At 36.4% G+C, this 11,836-nt stretch overlaps 2 protein-coding genes across 2 annotated transcripts in view; both read right to left on the bottom strand.

Moving 5' to 3' along the window:
• Positions 3,027-8,717, bottom strand: LOC109826898 (MLO-like protein 9). Its single transcript, XM_020393914.1, has 15 exons — positions 8,592-8,717; positions 8,105-8,162; positions 7,775-8,007; positions 6,899-7,015; positions 6,734-6,794; positions 6,518-6,606; positions 6,264-6,338; positions 6,075-6,163; positions 5,858-5,907; positions 5,714-5,754; positions 5,466-5,639; positions 5,167-5,202; positions 5,024-5,091; positions 4,702-4,762; positions 3,027-4,530 (listed from the first exon to the last, which is right to left on the bottom strand). The coding sequence occupies exons 1-15, from the start codon at positions 8,715-8,717 to the stop codon at positions 4,081-4,083; spliced, it is 1,728 nt and encodes a 575-aa protein (XP_020249503.1). The 3' UTR covers positions 3,027-4,080.
• The window catches only part of LOC109825357 (exosome complex exonuclease RRP44 homolog A), a 14,769-nt gene continuing 12,719 nt past the window's right edge, over positions 9,787-11,836 (bottom strand). Inside the window, exons 21-24 of the mRNA XM_020392206.1 lie at positions 11,282-11,377; positions 11,126-11,207; positions 10,975-11,040; positions 9,787-10,174 (exon numbers count right to left, since the gene is read on the bottom strand). Coding sequence (XP_020247795.1) covers positions 9,979-10,174; positions 10,975-11,040; positions 11,126-11,207; positions 11,282-11,377 — 440 coding nt within the window. The 3' untranslated portion in view covers positions 9,787-9,978. The remainder of the gene's footprint in view (positions 10,175-10,974; positions 11,041-11,125; positions 11,208-11,281; positions 11,378-11,836) is intronic.

The following is an 11,836-nucleotide window of genomic DNA, read 5'->3' as shown; positions in this document are numbered from 1 at the left end:
CAAATCAACTGTCTAGCCCTTGTGTATGTCAAGCTAATGTTAAGAGTACATCAACAACACCATCATCAATAACGACAATGACAAAGCCTTTATCCCAAATTTTTTGAGGCTGGCTAAATGACTCCTATTCTTCCATTTTATTAAATGTTATTTTCTCTATTACGTTAAGTGTTACCATATCCTTCTTAATTACTTCCGACCAAGTTTGCTTAGGCGCGCATGTCGTCTTCTTTGCTCCATTAATTATATTCTTATCACTTTTTATAACTAGTGCACTTTGTGGCTTTGATTGCACATGAGGACACAATGCTAAAAGTGAGAACCTTTATTGAGGACTTTAAGCTTCTATTTCTATGGAAAACCAGAGTTACAATACTCTCATTAGGTATGATTGGACCTAGCTGCAAATGGATTGGACAATGAGCGGATGCAATATATCTGTATTTGTTTATCTTTCAGTAAATATGGATTCTGATATTGAAACTTCTAACTCGCGGATGCAATATATCTGTATTTGTTTATCTTTCAGTAAATATGGATTCTGATATTGAAACTTCTAACTCTATATCCATAACAGTCAGTTATGAACTTCAATTCATATTTGATTCAGATGTTGGCTAGACATGGTGGAATATAAATAAAGCATTGACAAAAGGATGAGCATATCTTTAGTTTAGTACCTTTTAAATGGGAATGTAAAAATATATAAGATCTTGAGCTTGTTTTTCTTTAACCAAGACTTTACATTTAGTATTTTAAGTATCAAAGACATATGTGCACTAAAACAAATTCAGAATATTTGGATAATGTAACATATAAAAATTCTATCCTTCTGCAGTTTTCGGGCATCAATGGGGTTCTCTACTACACTCCTCAAATACTAGAACAAGCAGGCGTAGGACTTCTTCTCTCGAATCTTGGCCTCAGCTCTACCGCAGCATCAATCCTTGTAAGCGCCCGGTTACCTTGTTAATGCTCCCTTCCATAGGTATTGCCATGAGATTCATGGATATTGCTGGACGAAGGTCTTTTTTTTTTGGTCAATGAAAAAAACTTTATTCATCTTCCAAATTTGAAATTCAGCACAACAAATTTCTCAGCAGAACTGAGATTACAAAAATAACTAGCACAAAACTTCCCTCAAGCAATTACAAAGAACTAATACATTCTCTGTTTTCAGCCTTAAAAGAGCCATTGAGGACACTAGTTAAAATGCTGAACTTGATTTCTTTAAACAATTGATCGGCAATTTTCATTTCTTGTTTGAAGATCCTGGAATTCCTCTCTCTCCAAATGCTATATATTGTTGAGGTAAGAGCCATCTTCTTTATCTTTTGCTTGAATCCATTCCCCCTCAATCTAAAACAATACCATATCATAATCTGATTCCAGTTGCAAGACTTCCACCTGAATTGTAGCCAATCCATGACCCAAACATCCCTTGAATAGTAACATTCAAAGAAGAGATGATCCCTGCTTTCAGAACCAGAGCACATGCGACAATTGTTGATATTCACAATTCCCCTTTTGATCAGTCTGTCAAGTGCGAGCAAACGGTCTTGGACTGCTAACCAACAAACAAACGAATGTCTGGGGATGTTCGTAGTCTCCCAAACTGTGCTATACCACGACACTACAGAAGAAACAGGGGAGAGAGCATTGTATAATGCTGAAAGCTGGATATTTGAATTACCGGAACAAGATTGTATGAGCTGTATCAGGTTGCCAGCACCTACACAGAGTCTTAGTGTAACGCCCCACCCTGGAATCCCGGGGTCGGTACGCTACTAGATCTGATGGACTGGCCTCACAAACCACCACATGTCTTTTTAGCACGTTTTTGTCCTCACTCACGCGCTCACTGAAAAACTTCCCAGGGGATCACCCATCCTAGAATTTCTCCAGGGCAAGCACGCTTAACTTTGGAGTTTCTAAGAATTAGGTTCCCGATAAGAAGATGCATCTTGATGGTATGAGTATTCCAATCAAATCTATCAATACTAATCACATCACCCTCTCAAGGGTTGGGGTATTACATACTCCCCCACTTAAACTCACAACGTCCTCGTTGTGCTAAACCATATCATCCAAGACCGTACCATCCGTGTGAGATTCTAGAGGTGGCTCCTACGGCCTCAAGAGGTGGCTCCCATCCTCTCGACGTAGCACTTTGCGCCGCATAGCACTTAGCTCTCACAATTCCGGTTGGCTTGGCTCTGATACCATTTATAACGCCCCGCCCTGGAATCCCGGATTCGGTACGCTATTAGATCTGATGGACTGGCCTCACAAACCACCACATGTCTTTTCAGCACGTTTTGTCCTCACTCACGCGCTCCCTGGAAAACTTCCCAGGGGGTCACCCATCCTAGAATTTCTCCAGGCCAAGCACGCTTAACTTTGGAGTTTCTAGGAGTTAGGTTCCCGAAAAGAAGATGCATCTTAGTGGTATGAGTATTCCAATCAAATCTATCAATACTAATCACATCACCCTCTCAAGGGTTGGGGTATTACACTTAGAGTTTTATCTCTGCCTTTCAATATCTTTTTTCACATCCATGAATCCCAACTTTTTGCTTGAATATGCCAGACATCATTATGCTTTAAATATGTACTATGTATCTACTTGAGCCACAGATTCTCCTTATTAACATGAATATGTCAGAGTAGTCTCAATGTTGATGCCATATTCTATGTAGTTGCAGACTAAATGCCTAGACCACCATGCTTCCTACTCAAGCAAGCTTTATCCTAAGAAATAAGAGGAATTTTGTGAATATGTTCAGTTTTGCCCCACAGGAAACTTCTGCACATTTCATCAATTTTCTGCAGCACTTTAACAGGCAAGACATAGTTTGAAGTCCAATAGATTTGTATGCCAAGAATAACACTCTTGATTATCTGTTTTAACAGGCAAGACATAGTTTGAAGTCCAATAGATTTGTATGCCAAGAATAACACTCTTGATTATCTGCAATCTGCCTGCATATGAAAGAGACAGTCCAATAGATTTGTATGCCAAGAATAACACTCTTGATTATCTGCAATCTGCCTGCATATGAAAGAGACCTGTTTTTCAAACAAGCCTGCAACTGACCTGATATTTTGTTTAAGAGAGGAGTGCAGTCAATGTAAGATAATTGTTTGCATATCAAAGGGACTCCCAGATAGTTGATAGGTAAGGCACCCTCGGTGAAATTCAGGAAGTTGTCAACAAGACTTTTAGTGTTTTCATCAACCCCACCATAGAAGATTTTGTATTTTCCTGGATTAGCTTCCGGACCTGATACAGCACTAAAATCCTTGAAGCATCACTGAATGTAGGTCTCCCTTTGAGAAGAGGAAGAGGTCATCAGCAAATATTAGATGTGTGATTTTCAAATCACCACATCTAGGAAGGAACTTAAAAGACCTGTCCTCTTTAAGCATATCCAGTTTCCTAGAGAGAAACTCCATACCCAATGTGGAACAAGTAAGGTGAAAGAGGATCACCCTGTCTTAAATCTCTTTCTCATTTGAAGTAGCCATGAAGGGTGCCATTTAAAGAGATGGAGTACCTGGGAGAAGAAATGCATACCATATTCCAGTTTGTAAACTTTGCAGGAAAACCAAGGCCTTTTAGCATTTCTTTTAGAAAATCCCAATTTATAGTATCAAAAGCCTTCTTGATATCAATGCTCATCATAATCCTGGGGGAAATGTTTTATGCTGTAATTCTTCACAATCTCATGATGAGCAAGTAAGATATTGCTTGAAATTTGCTAATTAACCCTCCAGTTCTACTACGCTGAGTTAATAATACCCCCAAATTTATCATCCTTAGTTTTTGAATATTCCTTAACATAGCTTTTGGGGTTATTTTAACTCAATGTTGTATATAAACAGTTGGAAAAGTAATTGTCCGAATAATAAGAATAAATATTCATGCATTAAAGTGAAAGAAAAAGAAATTCGAAAGAAAGAACTCGTAGATTCCCTCCATATACTGTTGACAACTTTATAAATCAATGAAATCAACATGTAATGTTAAAGTTGAAGAAAAAATTGTATGGAAGTTATCGAACAAAATACAGAACAAAACTAGATAGGTGGCTTTTGATTTTCTCCATTCTCCAATGGATGATTCACAAACGTAAACTCCTCATCCCCATGTCCCTCTAAATTCAAACAGTGCTCAATTTTTTCATCAACACCGACTTCTCTATTATGCTTAAAGCTCGGTATCAAATTCGTCGCAGATGAAGGCGAAGACATATTCTCAGCTTCTTGATCTGAAATCTCTGGGTCCGAGAAATAAGACAACCTCGAATGGTTTCGAGTTACTCTTGAGTTTATACCGAGAGTTCTTGATCGAACGAACTGGTGAATACGCGACGACGCGTTAGGTGATGCCATTGTGCTTGTGCTTGGACTTACTGATGGAGATTGAAGACGTGATGTTTTGTGCTTTCTCTTTACTGCTTGGTGCCATTTCTTGAGAGCCAGGGAGGTCTGCTCATCGAAGATTGATCTTTTCATATGCGAGCCCATCTGGGGGGAGAAAAAACATAGAATCTCCTAAAATGAGGACTAAACTGTAGGATGTAATGAATCTCTTGAATTATGACCAATTAAAGTTTCTGATCATTGGCGGCGCAAAATTTTGAATGAAGAGCATTCCAAAGTTCAGGAGGTTTTAGTATAAGTTTGAAATTGTCATACCTGGGATACAAGGGCATAAAGTGGAAGTGTAATGTAGCTGCACACAAATTGGACTGCCGCGCTGCAAAATGGCACGAAGAAGCTGTAAAATTAATACAAAAAAATTGTGTTTTAAGATAGATTACAGTTGCTCGACGATACACTTTTCCATGTTTTTCAAAAATTTCCAATGCATGCTAAGGTCTTTATAGGTCAACAGCACGCACTAAGTAATTGATCACAGATGTTGCTTTAAAATTCTTTTTTAAAGAAAATTCCTTGCATACTTTCTGCGAAGAAAACATCGTAAGAAACAGGGAATACTAAAGAAACTGAGGCATACCCAATGCAGACTCTGCCAATGGTAAGCCCAAGATTTTCATGAAAGCAAGACCTTAGTCCGAAATCATACTGCACGAAGAGGGAAATTTGAAGAAAAGCTAACATAGGTAAAACGTCGAACATCAATAGAAATCAGAAGCTTACCCATATCCAGAAGAAATACGTTATTTGAAATGCATTCTGCACATGATAAGGAAAGAGAACTCGTTAGAACTCATGAAACTTAGGGGAAGCTAGCTAGGAGTAAGCATACGGCATTGACCTGTGAATTAGAAAATAAAATAAAATAAAATAGAAAAGAAAAGGAAAAAAAGAGGAAAGGAAAGAGAACTCATTAGACTTCACCGAAACGGTAAACCGCTTACATAGATATCACTTTTGCCGCCATTATCACATAATCCTCAAATTTGGAAGATGGGGGGAAAATTGATCTGGTTACAAACCTGAAATAATGAGAAATGGATGAGAGACAGTACTAGCTGAGGACGGCCGAACCAAAAATGTCTATTATCAAGGTGCACCACAGGGATTCCTTGAATAACTTGATGCCTTTCTTGAATCTCAACAGCCATCGTCGCGATGATAGCTTGAAGTTTTGTTCCAACAGCAAGAATAATCTGCATACCTCAAAGTTAGTGATAATTTTCACAGCGAAAAGGAAAATAATTAAGCTTTTAGAGATATTACTGACAACTGGGGGAAGTAGTGTTGCCCAAAATAATTCATGCCATCCTGAATGGAGATACGATGAAGTTAATATTCAGGATTAAATTTGGTTAATGAGCTCGAAAAATTGGACATAGCTTAAAATGAGACTAGTGTTAAGGTCAGTTACCGTGAACGTTAAGAAGCAAAAAGAGCACAGCAGAAACCCACAAGAGAGGACTGATCAGGCATCGTAATAAATATTGTTAAACTCAATTCGATATCAAACCTTAAATTGAAATGAATCTTTAAACTAGAACAATATTGAAGGATTTCCTACATGATTTTCTTCAAACACAAACATGGATTTTTCATAGCAACTAGTTTGAAGTAAACCGTTATGTTACCTGATTCCAACTACTATTTTGAAGTCATCTTCTAGTGACCTCAGTATATACTTTTGGAAGTTGAACTTGCTTCCAGGAGCCAAATGCACCTATAGCAAACAACATGGCTGATGAAGCTCATAAATTAAAATGCATGATGAGCATCAATCACTTCAAAATGAATAAAGTAAAATAAAACAAGATACTCACGTTGATGAATCCATGGCGCATGGCTAAGTAATCTGTTTTTCGAACAGACCTAAAGAACTGATGAAAGAAACTGCCCTGTAAAATATGGATTTTTGAGGAACTGACAGATATAAATCAAATAAATGTTCAAAAGATCTAACTAATAAAGGGATGTTAGATCTAGTTATATTCGAGAAGAGTATAGGTGTTTTTATGCATAATACACAATATGCATAATCAAAAATAACTTTTTCCTCAATGAAAATATTCCTTACAACATATAGAAAAATAGGGAGCCTATTCCAGAAGCTTGTGTGTTGTCTCACAAAAGTCGTGTCTAGAGCGAATCTTAATCTCGAAGGATCTGCAGAGGACAAATTAAAACAGTTAAGCAGCAAAAAAGAATTTGTGATCAAAATTTGAATTTTACAAGTAAAATTAACCTCTTGAACTAAATAACAATTACATGATTTGTAATCAAGAATCAATACCATTAGGGAAATCATAATCATCAGTTTGAGTCTCCTTCTCCCACTCCTTCCACCTGCGAATCTAAAATGAAACTCATTCTTAACATACATAAACAAAAGCTACCCGTTATAACATTTAGCAAATTCATAAAGAAATTTATGAAATTCAACTATTTCGTTGTTTACCTTTGCTCTTCCAAGGGCCATTGTTATAGCACTGTAGGCTACATGAACTAGTGCCAAGAAGAAAATGAAGATGTGCAACTGATGCATTGAATGTACTGAAACAAATGGCACCTTTCCCTGTTAATAGAAGGATAATACAAGAGAATAATGTTAAATATCTGTATATTATATGAATTATAGGGTCAAACTTCATAATATAATAGTTTGAGATTAATAGCGTACCATATCTTGTATGCCGGGATTCTCTCATATACAATGATGTGGCTGAAACTCAGAAGTATGTTTATGAGAGATTCTTTATTCGTGGGCTGAGATTCAACCACGTCACTTTTATATGAGAAAATTACCTCATATGACAAGGAAGCTCATTATTCTATATTAGTTTACAGCCATGCATATACTGTTTATATCCCTTAACCTTTGCTATAACTTTAGAAGTTAGAGAAAGACTTATATTTGATTCAGACATTAGTTGTAATTACTTAAAATATCTTCTGATAATCAAGTAATAAATTTTCTGAAGCTGCTAGAGCATTGGGGGAAAATAGTTTCTTGTCACACCGATAAAGTATTCGTTAATAAGTTTTCGACATTATCTTTTGCTATGGGCTAAGAAGTATATTCATGATACTGAGAGAAAGAGTCTAGATACAAAGTGGTTTAAAACTCAGAAAATCTGAATAATTTTGCATCCAGGAAATCCATGAGCCAATCATCAATGAAAGACTGGTTAAACATTGTTTTCCATTAAGAAAGGATAGATGCTACATATACTAGCTAATATCAATATATATTTGCATAGCTCATCAATACATTAGTAATGAAATTGCAAAATTTCTAAAAGGTTTTACTTAATTTCTAAAAGGTTTTACTTACTTTCGAACATGGATTAGGCTGAGCTGATAAGATTCTACGGCTAGAATAGTTAGCAGCTAAAGTCCCTAAAAGTCGGCTTCTGCGACTTCCATCAAGTTGATCTCCTTCATCTGCTTCATTCCTCAGTTTACATGGAAGCATAGTACTCGCAGCTTTCTCTGGTATGCATATTTTTGCGATGTGATCTTGTGTAAAAGTCAGAAGGAAGGAAATGATTCNAAAATGGAATATGATTCATAATTTTGTTTTGTGACCATACATATCATATTGAGCAAGAGAACATAATTATTAAAATAAAACGCAAGAGATTAATTTTAAAAAAAAGATTACCGGCCTTCACTTTTGCAAGTGCTTCAAAGAGTGCCTTCTTTCTTTTCTCTGTCAACCACTGAAATTTACAGAACAAACTTGTTACAAAGGAATTATATGTCAGCTTAAATTATGATCAATATGATAGAAGATGGAAATAATCAAAACAAAAAATTAATTGGAGTTTGATGTTCAAAACCCCAGGGGAAAAAAAGCACCATCCTAATCAGCAAAACAAAAAAAAACTGACTAAATTGAAACAGAGATTTAGTGAAATTCACCATCCTAATCAGCAAAAAATACACCATCCAAATCAGCAAGAAAATACAACAAAAAATACCTAAATAAGAAAATACAACAAAAAATACCAAGAACAACTACTAATACCCAATACACCATCCTAATCAGCAAGAAAAGAATTGTAAAAAAAAAAAAAAAATTCTTTCTTCCCCTCATAAGAAACCCCATTTCAGAAATTTAAAAAGAGGGGTAAAGAATTATAAGGTACCTCGCCGATGTAATGAAGACCCTGTTCAAGTAAAATGGAGATGACAACGATGATGGCGCAAACTGAAGCAACAGCCCATGTGGGTGTTTGGTCTAGCTCTCTTGAGTTCTCTCCTCCTCCTGCCATTTTCCTCCCCCTTTCTCTCTCTTGAGATTATTATACTAGGCTCTCTAAATATAGAAGCCCTGGGTTTTGCAAGGAAACAGCAGAGGAGGTTTTTATTTGGTGGGAAAATTTTAGCAAAACCGGAAAAGTTTCTCTCTCTCTCTTTCTTTAAAGTTCGTAAAAACTGTGTTTGTAACAGTAGCTGCAGTTTGTGATCAATTGAATGTATTTATTGGCGGGGGAGTTATTCAGTATTGGTTGTGTCCTGAGATCCAATATAGTTTTGTACCCGCCAACCCGAATAAATATCCAATAACATACAGAGGAAAATGATTCAATATCTAACTAAAGTTTTTCCATCCTCTTATTCATTTTTACTATAAGTAAATAAATCTTATACCTTGGTTAGTCTTTATTTGTTGAAAGGCCAAATATTCAATTTAGTTATACTGCACACCTGAATCTTTATACATAGAGACATCTGCACTCTTAGTAGTTTAAGATCTGGTGGAAGTCACAAAAGAAGAAGATATCAAGACCTTGGTGATTTCATTTGATATATCTTGACATGTATGAATTGAGGAGTATGTACGTGAGGCATGCGATTGAATATGAAGATACTAATCGAAGCTAGGCCGAAATCGGGGTATTGAATGTTTTTTGAAGATTTAACGGATGAAACATGCACAATGAAATTGATTGATGAGAGATATCTAGACCCCTCTTGAGCTTATCAATCCAAGTGCTATTATCCAATTCTGGTTGTTTGTTCCTTCATGAATACTTCATACATGTATTTTGTCGCATGTTACTTTGAGAACAAACATTGCAAGAGATTTTGTCTAGGTATATGAACTTTCTCTCAGGGCAAATGATGAGATTTTTATAAGTGAATGGTTGTTGACAATTTCAATTTTCTTTATTATATGTGGTGATGAACATGTACATTGAAGTCGAAGTTACTGCACCTTCTGCAGTTCTTCTCATTAGCTGAAAAGCTCATCGAAGAATATTATGGTGCTATTATACCCAGCACAAATTCTTATAATCTTACATACATATCACATCTCAAACTCCTTACAACAAGAAAAACCACAACAAAATGAGGGACATAAATGAAAAGCAATTAGTTTTTATTTGCCAAAATAGCACATTACATAGACGACAAATGAGAATTTTTAAATAAAAAACTATAAAAAAAAAACTAAGAACAGCTGTTTACCAAGCTCATAAAACTATTAGAATAACAAAAATAAACAAGAAAATAAATTTTACATGGCTTCTATAAAAGTGTGAGTTCCAGCTTCGGCCTGTTGGGCTGCGGCTCTACAACCTCCATGTGAATCTTTACTGTTTGCAAGATACCATAACAAATGTTTGCGCCTGCTTTTGTCACTCTCTGATGTGCTTCATCTACAACCCAGTCACCAGCACTCTCTCCCTTAGCCATCAAATATACAGGTCCTTCTATACCAAACCTGAAAAAATAGAGATTGGATGTTAGTCGCGTTCACCGGTCTCATCTACAACTCTTTAAGTAGCGAAACGCTTCAATTTTACTTTCAAATCTTGTTTTGATCTCATGATAATAATAAGTATTTTTCCATCACTTAATTCACAAATCCAACTAGTTTTGTAATCTCACAGTGATAGTATGTTCCATTCGTAAATCACTTACAAAATCCAAGTTACGGAATAACATCATCAAATGTCTTCAAAATTGGGGAGTTTTTAATTTAATATACATTGCTGAATTATTGCAAAAGTGGTTTAAATTTGAAACACTGGTGTTTGGCGTTTGGCAAGCATGTTGTCCTTCTTTTGGGAAATATGTACGGTTGCTATTGTTAATTCACTCCTATCACAGCTTTGGCACACATAATGTATGTGTACCTATCATATATTCATATAACATAGAGTTAATTGCAATGAACCTCCTTTAGTATCACCAGCTGCGAATAGACCATCTGTAGTTCCATTGCTGCGGATAGACCCCTGTACTGGTGCCCAAGTGTGGATATGCCCCCAAGTGGTTTCTTTTACTCTTAAAATAATAATAATAACAAAAGTTGACTCAGGGGCTCTATCTGCACCAACAGAACTACAAGGGGTCTATCCGCAATTGGTCTACAGTACAGGTGGTGTATCCGCAATAATGATAGAACATCTATTGAGCCATTTATCAAGTTTTTGATAAAATCTCAAGTCGGACAATGGTAACCCATATAGCTGAGAGAATGCATGTCCATGTCAGAAAAATCAGAGGAGGAGATCATACTTGGGAACAAAGACTATAAATCCATTGGATTTTATCTTCAATATCCTGCCTTCGGTGTCAGTAGGCCTGCAACAAAATATAGCACAGTTTTCTTAGATGCTACCGCAGACAATAACAAGAATGAAATCCTTAGTTGCAAATAAAACTTTACCTCTTCCTGAAATAAATAAGTGTGTGTAATTCAACTGAGGCCCTGCTGGCCATCTGGGCATTTCTGTGCCGATAATTTAAATCTAGAGGCAACACTTTGATCAGTAAAACACATCATATGAATAACATAACCATGAAGCTTGAATATTAATCTTACTGTCAGCAATATTTGTAAGTTGTGGTCCATCCAGAAAAATAGGTGGAAGCTTTGCTATTCCAAGAGCCGCAGCTAGCAATCTGTGAACAATGACATCTGCAATATAGACAATTACCTTATTTGAATTATATTATTCCTGAAAACTAACTGGAATATTGGGTCTAGCTGGTGACACCAAATTTCTTTATATACTAAGCTACTGTTATCGAAAAAGAAAAGCTGCCAAATAAATAAAAAGGCGAAAAAGAGATAAAATGGACATTGCAAATCACAATTCCAACCACATACTTAAACGCCTGTTACAATTGCAAATAGATCCTACCTTCAGAAAAGTAAACAGAATACATGTCAAACTGTCTGGAAGTATCCAGTACAGGATCCCTCTCCACAACCAGGAGGGTGCACCTGTACTTTGCAGACGTGCAACAGAAAATGCTTGTACGAGTGCAAATATTAAGCATTCCAGTCACTAACTAGTCATAAAATCCACCACCACCCACCCACACCCCACCCCACCCCCCAAAAAAAAGAAAAAAACTTGGGGGGGGGGGGGGG

Source organism: Asparagus officinalis, chromosome 10 (assembly GCF_001876935.1).
Source record: "Asparagus officinalis chromosome 10, Aspof.V1, whole genome shotgun sequence".
Taxonomy (NCBI): Eukaryota; Viridiplantae; Streptophyta; class Magnoliopsida; order Asparagales; family Asparagaceae; genus Asparagus; species Asparagus officinalis.
This window is presented reverse-complemented; position numbering and strand designations above follow the sequence as displayed.